This window comes from Artibeus jamaicensis, unplaced genomic scaffold, assembly GCF_021234435.1.
Source record: "Artibeus jamaicensis isolate MK-2021 breed Jamaican fruit bat unplaced genomic scaffold, CSHL_Jam_final contig_923, whole genome shotgun sequence".
Taxonomy (NCBI): Eukaryota; Metazoa; Chordata; class Mammalia; order Chiroptera; family Phyllostomidae; genus Artibeus; species Artibeus jamaicensis.
The window spans coordinates 334,900-350,869 of NW_026522014.1; the positions used below are offsets into that span (position 1 = coordinate 334,900).

Sequence of the window (15,970 nt, forward strand, 5' to 3'; positions counted from 1 at the left end):
GTGCAGATGTCAGCAGTGACCGCACCCCGGACTTGGGCCCCACCAGAGGTCCCCCTTTGTCGTAAAGGGCACAGTGAAGAGCACAGGTACAGTCTCCAGCTGAACCCTGTGCGTGTTAATGTTCTGCCTGCACCTGGGTACCTGGAGTGCAATCAGGATTAGAATATTTACATAATGTATTCGGAGTAGAGAATTGCAGGGCAGAAGGCAGTAACTTTCCAGCTGAAACCCAAGGAAAAGTAAACACGATGTAGATGGCACACTGTGGGCCTTATAACCAGATATCCTTATTTGATTACTGTAACCACTAATGCATTTCAGCAATGAGTTTAATGAGGAAGGCCACTGGGATGCTTGGGCTGTGATACATTCCTTGGCCTTTTAAGTTTCGTGTCTATAGTTTTTTTTTTTTTTTTTTTTTTTTTAGCAAAAACAGACCAAGTGGATTCAGTTCTTAAAAAGAGACATTCAGATTCTTTATTTCAGACCCAGTTTTCCTTTGCTAGTTTCATAACCTCACTTTGGTTTCAATTTAAATAGCAAAGAAAAACTATTTTTCATCTGTCGAATTGGCGTAGTACAAGTGAAGGGGGAACAGGGGCTCATGGCGTTCGCTCCGGGAAGTGTAAATCGGTGCAGACTGTGCAGGATAATTTCCCAATATCCATCAGAATTAGAATTTACATCTGCATGTGCATTTTGATCTTGCTATTTCATTTTCAGGAATTTACAGACATATTTTTACATAGATGAAATTACATATCTACAAATATTTATTGCATCATTGTCTTGGTAGCAAAAAGTTGGGAGCAGGCCTATGATTTTAAGAGGAAGTTGCCAAAATATGTATTAAGTGATAAAAGCTACATGCCGTGTACTCTGTATGGCATACTGCCATTTGTATATGTATGTATTCTATGTATGTGTGTGTGTGTTAGTGTGTGTGTATGTGTATGGGGGGCAAAAGTAGGGTTATAGTTGTAAGTATGCAAAACAGAGTTTATTCTTGTATTATTTAGTATCGTATTATTTCCCACATGAACAACTGTAACTCTGCTTTGCTCACTCCTGTGTACGTGTGTGTATGTGTGTGTGTTAGTATGAACCATGGCAAGTGTTGACCTCAGAGAACAGGAGGTGGGTGGCTGAGGGAGAATGTGTGAGGGAGATTTACTTTTTGTCAAATGCTGTCTTATATCTTTTAAAGAACTTTTAATGTGTGCACGTTTTACCTATTTTAATAAAATAGGCCTCTAGGCCCAGAAAAGGGAGAGAGAGAGAGTTGAGCACTCAACGAGGAGACTAATGATAGGTAGACATGTCTTTGTTAACAGAATTGACTGAATAGAAAGTTGTCTCCTAGCACATTCTTACTCTTAATTAGAGCCGATACACATTTAGAATGCATCTGGAAGAACCATCTGCTTTGGATAGGTCTTGTGTAACCTTGTACCAGTAAACTATTCATAACTTTTATTTGGATATTACACTGTATTATAAAACACAGTCAGACCAAATATAATTTTAGGATGCTCCAGTAAGAAAATAATTGTGAAAAGGAGGAAAGAGAGGGTGAAAAGCAGAGAGAGAGGAAGGGAGTGGGGAAGGGAAGAGAGGGGAAGGAAGGGTAAGGGAGAGGAGGGGATGGGAGGGGGAAGAGAGTAAGCTGAGTGCCAAGTTTCTGTCCTTGGGGGTTGAATCACCTCAGTTTAGGACTTAAGAGGAAGAAGTTTCAGCAAAAGAAACAAAGGTGCTATCGGAAAAACAAAGAATATGAATTTGGCTTCTTGATTTCAATTAATCTGAGAATAACTGACAGAACATGGTGATTTTGTTGAGCATTAGTTTCATTCTGGAAGGAACATCGAGTGAATCACAGAAAAACTTCAGTTAACTTTTAGGTTATGCAAGTTAATATTTAATATGTGAGTGTTTAAAGTGTGAATATTTATGAGGATGACATAGAATTCCCAGACTTACTGAAATGAATCTTGTTGTGTCAGCATAATTGAGTTCCCGAAATTTTCGGTGCAAAAATATATATTGTAATGAGGAAAATTGGAACCATAACAGGAACAGATTTTCATGGATTTGCTTCTCATTTTCTCCTTTGTTTCTTCCAGGGTTAATGGGAAGTTGGTAGCCCTGAAGGTGATCAGGCTGCAGGAAGAAGAAGGTACACCTTTTACAGCTATCAGAGAAGGTAGGCGTTTTCTTTCCTCTGTGCTTTTGTGTTTGCATGATGTCCATAGCTGTTGAAATATTATGCGCCTCTGAATAGGCTGAGTTTCTAAACGATATGCTTGCATCTCTTCTTGGAGCATGTAAACTGAAGTTTAAAGATCAGCACCTCTTGCAAGTTATGTTAAATAAGACACGACCACCCTGCTGCATACTCAAGAGTAGGAAGGAAACAGTCGCTCTACTCCAAGATAATAAAGTATCTCTTTTTATTAATAAGATCTTTGAAGTTCAGTTTCAGAACTTTCAGTATTAATAGCTTTCCCTCTACTACATTTTAAAAAATACAGATTATCTTGACATAAACTTCCATTTATTTTTGCACTGAAGGAACCATAGCTGCTTATTCTGTTAAACTACAATGCGGTATAAATATCTGTGGTTTGCTGCAATGGTTCTATTAATGTATTGATGAACTCAGTGTAGTCTATTACTAGTCCGATCATTTTCCACAATTATTTTTACGATTTGCATTATTTTTGAAAGTCTTTCTGTTTTCACTTTTTTACCTTTCATTCTCTTTTTCATACCACTTCAGTTTGGTTTCTATAATTCCTATTTAGCTGAAAATATTCTTATAAAGTTAATCAATGATCTCTGTATTGCCAGATCAGATAGACACCTCTCCTTGCTAATTTACCAAAGCTTTTAGCAGTTCATAAGTGGTTGAATCATTGTCCTCTGTGATACTGGATTTTCCAAGTAGGTAGCTTTTTCCCTTTCTCTTGTGCTGGTTTTCTTTTCTAAATATTAGGGAATTTTGGACAGGGAAGGGGCCTCCTTTTCTCTAATGAGCACATTTTCAATGTGACTCATTATTTCATGTGTTAAAATAGCAACTATGAGCTGATGACCTACATATGCCTCTTTTTAGCTAAGACCTTTCTGTGTCTACATTCTCATGTATCCATCACCTGGCATTTCCTCTCGAATCCAGTAGTATATAAAAAGGATGATATTTAACTACTAAGTGAGGTTTATTCCAGGAATGCAAGGCTGGTTCAACCTTAAAAAACCAGTCAATGTGCAACAGTCATCTCAAACTTAACGCATCCAAATGGAACTCACGGTGCCCCTACCTACTATCATTCACATCATTCCTGCACAATATTAGTAAAAGCAGCAGCCAGTGTTCTTCCTCCCCAGATCCTGCCTGTGAAGGAGTCCTGTAAGTTACTTCACTAAAACATGTCTCAAGTCTGTCTGCTTTTCTGCCCTTACTGCCAACTCCAGATTTGGCTGTCATCAGTTTTTTGCTTGTACTTCTGTCCTAGCTTCTGATTGCTCTCTCCACATTGTTCTCTTACCTTCCTGTTATCCCTCTCTGTAATCAATATAATCTTTTCACAAACCTGAATCATGTTACATCACTTCTTATTTGAAAGCTTCAGTTTCAAGTATCATGTGACCTGTTTGCCCCCAAACATGCTGCAAGATTTCCTGCGTCAGGGATTGAATGCGTGCTACTCCTCATGGTTGGCGTGCTCTTCCCCGGCTCTGCTCTTAGGCCAGGTGTCAATTCAGCTGTTTCCTTTTCGCACAGATTTCCTTCGACTATTACATCTAAATTAGCAGCTGACCATCATCTTCCTCATTTTTACTTACCATAGCACCACCTATTTTCTTTAGAGTTCCTATCGGAATCTGAACTTAATTACTTTCACTCCTCTCTAGTAGTATGTCGTCTTAGTGAGATTGGACCTTGTCTGACCGTTCACTGCTGTGTCCTCAACATCTAGTACAGTGATCATAATATTCATTGTGTGACTTAGGCAAAATCATTGAGCTACAGTTCTTATGTACAACCAAATATGAGACACAGATTCACCCTCAAGGAACCTGCTTTCCAGGTGGGAGACAGAACAGATACATAATAATTTGAGAAATAATATTAGGTGGCATTTCAATGCCAGGGCATTTCTAAAAGAAGGTAAGTTTTAAAGAAATTCTTCCATTTGTCAAGGGAGCTAAGGTGTCAGCTGGGTCTTGAATTAGGCAAAAGAGAGAAAAGCAGTGAAGGGTAGATTGAGGACAGGTTGCCTTCCAGAGAGGTGTAGAAGGAGCTGAGGCCAGAAAGCTCAAGTGCAGTGAACAGGTCAGGAGTTCTCATTGGGTGGGTGTGGGAGGACGAGATGGTTGTTGCCCCGCAGAAGATACCATCAACAATAATTGGACAGTGCAACTGGTGTTCAGTGTGTCAGCACTGGACATTCAGCAATATGTAGGACACTCTAACACAGACGCAGGGAAACCACACTCTGAGTCCTCTGCCAGTTTTTAAAAATAAACTCTGTTTGAACCCAGCACTCCTATTCATTTATGTATGGTCAGTGGCTGCTTTCTTGGAATCCCGTGGTTGTGACAGAGCACATGGTCCACAAAAACCTAGAGTGAGTACCGCCTGGCCCTTCACACAGTTCCCCAACCCCTGCTTTAGTACAATGAACAATTGTTTCACATCCCATAAGCCTTTTGAATGTCCTGCTGAGCATTCATGCAGGTGAAAACCTGTTTATATTTGTCTTCGACCATTAGCCAACTACTGTAAACCCAAAGTATGCTCCACACACAGCTAATATGCACCAAATTTTCCAGGGGTACAACTATAGTATAGATCGAAGGAAGGTTGTATTTTGTTTTATTTAAAACTTTACTAAAACTTGTTTACCATTTTGAAAAGTTACTTATCTAACAACAGTACTACTTGCACTTTAAGTTGCTAATGTAATTGTCTCAAACAGTGTGAAATTGTAGCAGTCATGTTCATGCTGGTTCTATACACAGATGTAAGAACCACTCTTTATTACAATTTCCAGTGCCTACTAGTTATGTATTTAAATACATCATTTTACTAGAAATTATTTTTGTATCTCTTTTGCATTTCATTTATGTATAGATATATATTTGAAATTCTATACATAAATATTTGAAATTATGCATGCACACAGACCTTTAATCTATGAATTTCATTTCATTGTGGTACAGCATCTTTATAAAGTATTTGTTATATAGAGAGGGTGTTGGGTCTGATAAGACTGGAAACCGCTGGCTGAGATGGAGCAGTGAGTTCCAGTTGAGCTGTGGCCAGAGGCAAGGTTAAGAGTGTGTTGAATTTGCTTATGGTAGACCCTGAGTGTTAGGGAGTAGGAGAGAGGGAAGGAGATGCTGGGCCAGGAGAGAAGCAGGAGGAAAATGAAATGCAGTAGCAAGCATGCTCCCTGGCATGTGGGGTGTGTGTTGGAATTCACCAACCTAACCTTGCTGTTTGGTGGTGGAAACAAAGACACTGAAATAGAGAACAAGTGGGCAGCGACCAGAGGGGAGAGGGAAGGGAATTTAAGGGGAAAAATGGGGAGGGATTTTGAGGAACAAGTATGAAAGACACAGGAATGAGGACTGGGGGGGGCAGGAAATGGGAGGGAGGTGGGGAGACGGGGCAGGGGGGGCTGGGATGGGAGAAATAGACAAAAAACTGTACTTGAAAAATAACTAAATAAAATAAAAAATAATAATAAATAAAAAAAGAGACATTTCATAATGACATTACTGCCTCCAGTTGTGACAGTTGGGTCAATCAGTGGGAAGTCCAAGGAGAGAAGTAGGTAGGGTCAAGTGCAGTGGTTGGTGAGCTGTCTGTTTATACTGCCTGGATATAAGGCAAGGCCCTTGGGCACATGTGAGCCTTGAGATAAGCTTAGGAATCAGCTCTAGGAGTCAGTTCTGCTGTAGAATGCAGGGCTGGCTCTGTAGCTGGGACCGTGTTTTATGGGTTGGAGAGCCTCTGAAGACTTTTGAACTGAGTGTATTAAAAGATCAATCTCATTAGATACAAAGGAACGTGAAAGCTGGTAAATCAGTCATTCGGAGTAGTATAGATTTGAAATGATGAGGATCCAGTTTATTGGAAAGCAGTGACAAGAAATGATGGGTAGAGGAAAAACTGTGAGAGCTAGGTGAATTATTGGTTATAGATGATTTCAGCAGGAAATATCAGTGGTTTTGAATGAGAAAAAAAAATGACACCATTGGGAGAAATCATTTGTGACTGCCTGAAGAATTGCTTTTAACACTTGACTGTTTGAATGGGCTGTTATCTGATTTAATCTTCACCTTAGCTCTTTGAAGGTTTCTTTTCATATAGAATTTATATTGTTTATAGAATCTGCATTATAAATACAGGATTGATGCTCAGAGAAGTTAGATGATGTGTCCAAGGAGTTGCATCTTGGACCAAGATGTTTTTAGATCAAATCAGGGTCATGCTAACCTGGAGGGGTAGTTGGTTTGGGTTTTAGTCATTCTGAGTTCATGAGACATCTATATGGCAACGTCTTGTTGGCAGTGTGGGAGTGTGGCTCCAAGAATTCAGCTTCAATAGAGTATATTTAGCATAGTTCTTAACAAGTTGAACAAGTATCATACTTTTGTGGGAGAAAACTTTGAATGAAAATGGGAGTTGAGTTACAAGGCAGTGTAGAGGCCCTGTGGGTATTAGAGTCTGTAAAACTGGGTTTTGATTCTCATTTTGCTGTTCCTCACTGTACAGTAAAAGGCAAGTCACCTGTATTAGTTTGCTAGGGCTGTGACCAAGTACCTACCACAGATTGAGAGGCTTAAACAACAGAAATGCATTATCTCATGGTTTTGGAGTTTACCAGTTCAAGGTCAAGGCCCTCTGACTGGGAGCCACGAGGGAAGGATCAGTTTCAAGGCTCTCTCCTTGGCCTTCTCCCATGTCTTCACATCACCTTCCCTCCATACCTGCCTGTGTCCAGGTTTCCCTTTGTTATGAGGACACCAGTCACACTGGATTAGGGTCCTCTCTAATGACCTCTCCTTAACTTAATTGCCACGGAAAAATTCTTATTTTCAAATATAGTCACATTTTGAGGTGCTGGGGTTAGCACTTCAATGTATGAATTTTAGGGGACACAATTCAGTCCATAACTCCACCTAACGGCTCTGGACCCCAATCACCCTGCTTGTGGAACACAAGGGCTGGTTGGTGTTGTATCTCAGAAACCGTCTACCTCTGCGCTGTGGTTTTCATTTTTTAAGGAGTCTTTATTTTTATTTTTTATTAATCCTTACTCAAGGCTATATTTATTGATTTTTAGGGAGAGAGGAAGGGAGACAGGAGAGAGAGGGAGGGAGGGGAAGAGAGAAAGAGAGAGCGAGGAAGATAGGTCATCTTCCACATGTGCCCCGACTGGGGATTGTATCTGCAATCTCTGTGCTCTGACCAGGAATTAAACCCGCAGCCTTCTGTGTGTGGGGTGACCTTCCAACCAACTGAGCCACTTGGCCGGGGCCCCAAGCTATTCAAACTCAGTTAGATTGCCCTGGGTATCAGAAGATGATGCAGAAATTGTCAAAGCCTGGACGAACTGATCACAAAATGGCACTGCATTTTTTAAATGAAAATATTTTAAGCTTTTCCTAGTAAAAGCTGACTTCTGAGTGATTTTTAATGGAAATAAATGACCCTATAGTAAAAAGAAGAATTAAACTCTGAGCTAATTTTGGTTATTTGTTCCTCTTTTGCCTTTTAATTTCTGCCTTTCATAAGTCTTATTTGTCTGCTATTTAAGTGTGGAAACGAAAGCTATCACCAGTGCTCATAATCTTTTGCCTTTAATACTTCAAGAAATCTGGCACAGTAACTCCTCTGTGTGGCTAGTGTTAGAGCTTGAAATATTTTAGGACGAAAGTGGAGGATGCTTGGCATGTGTTCATTTTTGCATTTTTACATTGATGAGGGAGGAGCATGGCCTGCTCAGTTGTGATGAAAGACTTCAGTTTTAGTTTGCCTCTTCTCTGCTGTTATGGTCCATTTCCTTATTCACAGAGTGTCAACAGCAGGAAGATTTCAAAGCAGGAAAGCACTGTTCGCAGTAAGATGGTTTTCAAGTGGCTGTTTGCCACTTACAAGCTTACCTGGGAATTTAGGTTTTAACATGTAATTTTCACCTGAAGTAGAAATACGTGTAAGCAACCGTGATCTTACTAGATTTATGTCCAAAGGGGAACTTTGAATTTTATCTCATTGTGCTAGAGTGCTTCATGCCTTAATTCAGGGTCAGGTGCTTTGAAACTCATTTCATCTTTGGTGGCAGCTTAGAGAATTAAGCAGCAGCACTGATGGCCAGCTTTTCTCTTTTAATTTAAAATCTTTACATGATATCATCATGGTTTTTAATGGTACTGATAGAGAATCAGGAGATAGGCTTGAAAGGGAGTAGATGGAATTTCTTAGGATATGCCAGCTGTAAGTCTCCTTAAAAATGTGTGTCCGTACTCTGTGATGTTACATTTAGATGTCCAAGTATCTTTTTGGCCAAGATTTTCCCAGACGAGGAATGAAAGTGAGGGAACCAATGTCTCCTTTTGTGAATTCTTGACTATCTAATGATTTCCTTAGGTGAGAGTTATGCTTAAAGGAAAATCTAGACATTCTAATAGAGAACAACTTGAAAGAGCGGTAGTAGAAATAGCAAGGAATAGTACCTAGTGTGTGCTTACAGGCTGTTCGTGCACAGCCAGAGTCTAGTCTCACCTGTTGTTCACTAAACCCTTAAGGTCTGCAGTTCCATTATTTCTAGTTTAAGGTGAAGAAAGTAGGGCACGGAGAGCTTAAGTCACTCACCCACAGTTACGGCTAGTGTGTGGCAGAGTTCAAGGTTGAATCTGGCCAGTTACACTCCAGAGCCTACACTGAAACATTATACTGTCGTAAAGAGATTTTAAGTAGAAACTTTGAATTTATAGTGCATTTTTGTTTCACGCAGAAGGTCACATTAGGCTGTTAAATTCAGGTAAGCAAAAAAGATAGCTTTTGCCAGGGGAACATAGGAGGGAAGCTTGTTTGTGAAAGCGAAGGCACATTATTCACTAAATACGGCAGGGCAGCACCCAGCACCCACCCTGCAGGGCAGGCGGGTAGGAAAGAGGGTCAGCAGTGTAGCTATGGGGCAGTCCAGGCGTGTAGAAAAAAGGACCCTGCAATGGTAAACTGTGTAGTGTGGAACTCTTACTGAATATAGTGTTTTTTAATACCTGTTTGAATAGTCCCATATGTTGTACCCAGCTTTCCTCTCTCCCACACTCTACCCTTTCCCAGAAACCAAGCCTTTTGTTTGGTTTATTCCTCAGTTGGTCCCTACCCCAACTGTTTATTGTATTAGAATTCTGGGGAAACATTTTAGATTTCTAATAAAAATGGAAGTACTCAGGAAGGCAGAGGTAGATAGAAATTAAAGAGGAGATTAAGGAAGAAAGACAACATTTTTTAATGTGGAAATGGTTAAACTGCTAGTAAAATGAATAATTGATCTTTTAATTGTTACTTAAATATATAATTGTACTTTAATTATATAATTAAATATTTTAATAGCATAGTGAGTTTGGTATATAAATTATCTAGCACACTGGTATCATTTTTATAAATTTTATAAAGTTGTTAAATAGAAAATAAGGCTGATTTAATTGAGCATTAAAAATTTTTGTGTTTGACTGCTTTTGGTTTTTGTTATCACATCAATCTTATGTCACAGTTTCTTTCTTTATTTTTTCAAACCACGCAATTCCTTTTTCTTGCAGCTGTCTGATATGATTGCTTCCAAAGATTGAGTGTTTGATATCTGAGTTGTTACTCAGTTGGTAATTAACCAATGTGAGTTTCATTTTTTGCATTGCATGTTTGTGGTATTACCTTCCCAGGGCTGCCGTAATCGATTACTACAAACTCGGTGGTTTAAAAGAACAGGAAAAATGTTCTTTTAAACCCTCACAGTTCTGAAAGCTAGAAATCCAAAATCAAGGTGTCGGCAGGACGTACTGAAGGATCTAGGGGGGATCCTTTCTTGTCTCTTTCTGGCTTGCGTGGGCTCCCCCCAGTAATCCTGGGTGTTCCTCGGCTTGTTTCTGCTTCAGGTGGCCTTCTTCCTGGTGTCGTCTATTCGTATAAGAACATAGGTTGCTGGACTTGGCCTACCCACCCTACGTCTTCATCTTAGCTCATTACATCCGCAAAGACACTATTTGCAAGTAAGGTTACATTCTGAGGTTCTGAGTGGACATGAATTTGGGGGAGACACCAATTCAACCCACTACAAGTGTTCATTCCTCTCCGTCTCACAGAGGGAGTTATAGGTAACAGTGGACAGGGACAGGCATTGCACCTTGGAGAGCTTAGGAGAAAAATGGATCGTACAGCCCTGGCTGGTGTGGCTCAGTGGGTTGAGTGCCAGCCTGTGAACCTTGAAGTCATTGGTTTGATTACTGGTCAGGGCACAAGCCTGGGTTATGGGCCAGGCTCCCAGCTGGGGGTGTGTGAGAGACAACTGATTAATGTTTCTCTCACACATCAGTGTTTGTCTCTCTCTCTTACTCCCTCCCTTCCCCCATCTCTAACAAATAAATAAAAGTTTAAAAAAATGGACCATATGGTGGCTTTGATCATATTCTTCATTTTTTTCTTTTTACTAAGTGCACATATATTAGACAAATGGGTGGATGCATTAACTTTCTTCTAGGTAACTCATTCTTGTCCTCTCTACACAGGCTCTTCTATAGTTGCCGTGAATTTTTATGTTTTAAAAAGGATCACTTCCCTGAATGACTGAAGGACTCATGAACCGTAGCTTGTGTGGAGAGAGATTACGCCAGGCAGGATATAGGATGTGACTGAGGCATCGGTAGTAGGTTGGAAGCCGAGAGGACTGATACAACAGAGAACCCTGAGACTACTAAGTAGATGGGAAATGTTGACAGTGTCTACTTCCACAATTCTGTTTATTGATTGTTGGGACTTTACACACATTTATTCAAAGACAAAATATAAATTTTGATTGGGATCCTATGCTGTTCCACAGGAGTCTCTTTTAATCCAGATATGCAGTCCCAACAATTTATAGAGCTCTTAGGATCAAATAGAACCTAAATACTCTTTGTAATATCGTCTCTTGGACAAGATGATTTCTGAATTTCAAATGTTTGGACACCTTCCTGGTGAGAGAGGGTCTCTGCCAGTGGAGTCAGGCCTTTCATTCCCTCCTTTTGCCTGGACCTGGAATCTCTCTCTCAGGCTCCTGGAAGCTGAGTTGGAGAAGGTAGGCACAGATGGGAAGGGGGGCTCCTGGAGCATAAGCTCCTTCTGTAGTAGAGGCGGACCACGGCGCTGGGGCAGGAGCAGAGAGGGTGGCCATCTGTTCCCCTGGTTGCATTGTATCAGCAGCAGTATTGTGAATTGTTCATCGACTTGTAATGATTTCTACATTAACAAGTAGATTATAGACATTTTTAGTGAGGCTTTCCCCTGTGGTAATGCAACATCTGACCCTGTCTATGCATTGGGTGACAGGTCAAATTAGGTATCTTTCAAGGAGGAGTCAAAAAGGTTTTATTTATTTATTTTTCAAGAGGGGAAGAAAGGGAGAAAGAGAGGGAGGGAAACATCAATGTGCGGTTGCCTTTCACGCGCCCCCAACTGGGGGACCTGGCCCACAACTCAGGCATGTGCCCTGACTGGGAGTTGAATTGGCAGCCCTTTGGTTCACAGTCTGGTGCTCAATCCACAGAGCCACACCAGCCAGGGCTGGAAGGGTCTTAATAACTCTTTGGAATTCAATAATTCTCAGCTTAGACATTTCTGGTATCAGCTCTGTTAGTGGCAACTGTCATTTAAGGCGCTCCTTGTGTCACCATTGTTTGAGATCTGTTAATCCTGTAGAAGTTCATTTGGGAGCTAAGTCAGACTTGAGAGATCACCTTGTGTGGGGGTCTCTCAGCTGCATTCTGGTGGTGCTCAGACTGCATGTTGGCTCTTGCATTTGATTGTAACAAACTGGGTGAGTGACCAGCCAGCAAGAGTTAGTTTCACTTGTGGTTAAGAGCCTGGGTTCAGATTTGGCCTCCATTCCCACCTAAATGTGTGATTTTGAGCAAGTCTGTTAAATTTCCTGTGCGTCAGATTCCTCATCTGTAAAAGAACGATACAAATCCTACTCACCTCATAGGATTGGTGTGATATTGCAATTGTTCAATACAAAGATGAGGCCATAAAATAGAAACCAACCAAGAAATAATGATGGTTTCTTGCTAATAAAAATTTATGAGCAAGAATTAAAAATTCAGAAGATGTGGATGGTAATCTCAAGGAAAACTCCCAAAAGAAGATCAAGAAGAGGTATCATCTCTTGTCTCTTTGAGGATAAGTGATACAGTTCCTGTTATTTTCTTCTGTATTGTCTCTGGTTCACTTTTTTTCTGCCTTTTTCTCATTGGAAGCATCCTTCAGCTGCCTGGAGGTCTTGATTGTCAAGTTATAGAGTGAGAATCTAATATGCCATGGAAACTCAGTTCTTAGGTGGGGAATGCTGTTGATTATAGGGTGATGAGGGCAAGTTAACCATCTTTTTCTCCCTCACAGCCCCCTCAGATATCAGTATGTGAGGGTGTTTTTTGGGGGAAGAGGCTTAATTTTTTTTTTTGTAGAAGGGATTATTTAATCTCCTGTCTGGAGGATTTTAAATTTGCCACCCACGTCATGGTAATTGAGTAAGGGACCAGGTTTGTGGGGGGATTCTTTCTCTTCAACTTGCAGAGCTTTGTTGAATCTCCTTATTTTCAGTCCAGGTCATGCTGCTAGCCTAGAGGACCGAGAGGTTTTGAAATACTTAAGGCAAAAAATGATGGCCTCATTATAAAAGGCCTTGGCGGTAGAAAGAGACAGATGAATGTGTTAGGGAGGGACTTAAGAGGGACACCTGGTGGGGCTTGGTGTTTGGGCAAGGAGCCTGATAGAGATAGAGGTGTGCAGAACGACTTCCAGGATTCTGGCCTGAGTAACTGGGTAGATGGCGGAGCCAATAATAGGAAAGAAACCACAGGGTGGCGGCAGGTATCCAAAGGGAAGGTTAACAGCACAGTCTTAACGTGTTTAATTTGAGGTCCAATATTCATGTGGCAGTTGTTTATATGGTGATGCAATTTACATATAGGTCATTTGTTACCCATGTTGAGGACCATGTTGAGGACTGGGCATTTTCAAGTGCATGATCTTGTTTAGTCTTTCAACAGTATGAGGAAGGTTGATTTTATTATCTCCATCTTAGTAATTAAGACTCTGGGATCTCAAGAACTTTTTGTCCAGAATTATGTAAATAATTAGGTGGCAGATGTGAGGTGGATTTGAGTCCTGTCCCCAGTGCCCAGAGCAGTGCCCAGCACACGATAGCCTCTCAGTACATGTGGATGAGTGAGTGAGTCAGTAAACTCCGGATCGTTTCTCTTATTCTGCTGCTCTGCATTACAGGTAACACAGCAATCTGTGTGATCAAAGTTGTACATAGATCTTTTCAGGCTACTAAGAAGCATAAAAGTGAGGGTGGGAAAGCACCATAGAGCAAGTGGAAGAATTGTGAGTCTTGATAAACCCTGGGCTGCTGGCTGTGTGGTTATGAGTGAGTCACTTGTTATGTTTTTCTTTGAAATGAGGGGGGTTAGACTATCTGATGAGCACTAGCATGAATTTTTACCTGGATAAAAGTTCTAGAATTCCATCATCAGTATCCTTCATACACACATGTTATAATGGGATGCACCTTCTACTGTGTTTAAAATATTCTTTTGAAAACTTCTAATAACCCTTTATGTCTGTCACTGCAAAAATTAACGTGAAGTGCTTCAGAGCATTTGACTTTTAACAGACAAAAATTTTGTAAATGGAAGATAAAGATTCATGAGTCTAGACTTTGATCTAAGTAATTTTATATAAATTGACAAAATTGTTATTCTTTGTAAGTATGAGTAATTTGATGGATTTCTGCCCATCGATATCAACAAAAACTATTTGCAAGCTGTTATATCATGACTTCAAAAATAATGAAAGTCGTATGTTTTATGTCTAATTTTAAAGGGTAAAGCTTTTTTTTAGCCAAGTAACTTATTTCTTATCTGTTTTAAATTAGTAAAAAATTCATATTGCATTTTGTCCTCTTTTATTTGGAAATATAAATTTTAAATTACTTGGAAATATAAATATTTTCTTGGAAATATAAATTCAACTATGATACATTTATATGTAAAACCTTTTTAGAAAGATTGTGTAACTAGCTTTAATCTGAAGGCATTTATAACTGGCTAAGAATCTGCATGGACATTTTCTGTGTTAATCTTTTGAAAATGTTCCCTCATTTAATTCCCACAGTAATCCTGTGCTATACATAGGTATCACCATCTCAAAATTACAGATGAGGAATTGAGTCCTACAGATAAATAAATTGCCTTGTTTCAAACCATTTGCTAATAAATGGCTGTTAGGATTTTAACTGGGTGGGGTCTTTTAACTCAGGTGTTTGTTCCAAAGATGGTACCTCTTCCCTTCAAAATTCCTTAACTAATTTAGAAACATGATGGGAATTCATAATCTATGTATAATTTTTTTGTGATGTTATTAATTCCTATAGCTACGCAACAAGTTGCTTTATAAAAATTCAGTCCATTGGCATACCTTTGTACTACTCGATATTGGAGAAGCTGTTACATTGTTTTGCTGCCTAAACTATGTACTTTCTCATACCACAGAAAAAAATCAAAGGATGACACACTACAAGCAGTAATTCATGACCATTGTCATGACCACTGATAGGATTTAATGTCGTGTATTTTCATGTTCTAGATTAAGGTAAATTTCCTTGAATGTTTAAGGAACAGTCAAGGACAGTAGTAAACAAGGAGACTTCTAATCTTCATTTTAAAAAAGATATGTCATGTATATTGGAATAAACTTTATGGAAAGGAATTTTGCAGCCCTAGAAAGAGAGGAGGGAGGGAGAAGAGGCAAAAACATATTTGAAGAAATAATTGCTACAGAACTTAATAAATTGATTGGAAAATATGACTAATCTGTTGATTAAAGAAGATAAGTGAGACCCTAACTTAGAACCATTGTAGTCTTACTTTTGAAAGACAACAAGAAAATCTTGAAAAAAATAGGAGTAAAGCAACTCATTACATGGAAGAGAAAAAAGATAGTTTAAGATCTAATGTCTCATCCAAACCATAGAGAGAGAAGGCAATGTAAGGACACATTCAAAACAAACAAACAACCTATTCACCAAAACTTCCACATCCAGCAAAACTATCCTTCAGAAATAAAGGCTAAACACATTTTAGATCAGCCACAAATTGGGAGATAGTATTTCAAGGTAATATATCTGATAAAGGATTTAGATCTAACATATATAAAATATTTAAAAATAAATATTTAAAAATAAAACTCAGTAATTAGAAGACCCCCAAAATTTTCTGAATGGCTAAACAATTTGAACAGATATTTTACCAAACAAGATATACAAATGGCTAATAAGCCCATGAAGTGATGTGTAAAGTTGTCAGACATAAAGGAAATGAAAATGAAAACCACAGTGAGAAGTGGCTGTACACCCGGTACGTGGCTGTAATTGAAATGACCAACTGCACTGAGTTGCCAAGGATGTAGAATAACTGCACCCACGTACATGGCTGGTAAGAATGTCAAATGGCACAGCCACATTGGAAAACATGTTGGAAGTTTTTTTAAAAAACTGAATATTAAATTGCCAGACAACCCAGCACCTCCACTCCTGGTATTATCTACTCAGGAAAAAAGAAAAACATACTTCCACACCAAGACGCATATGTGAATGCCCCTACAATTACTACGCAGAATAGCCCAGATCAGGAAACA

The 15,970-nt window shown here is 39.5% G+C and overlaps 1 protein-coding gene across 4 annotated transcripts in view; it reads left to right on the top strand.

Moving 5' to 3' along the window:
- Nucleotides 1–15,970, top strand: part of CDK14 (cyclin dependent kinase 14) — a 562,452-nt gene that overhangs the window by 178,847 nt on the left and 367,635 nt on the right. For all 4 annotated transcript variants that reach the window (XM_053655083.1, XM_053655082.1, XM_053655085.1 and 1 more), the window contains one exon: nt 2,124–2,203. In XM_053655083.1, coding sequence (XP_053511058.1) covers nt 2,124–2,203 — 80 coding nt within the window. The remainder of the gene's footprint in view (nt 1–2,123; nt 2,204–15,970) is intronic.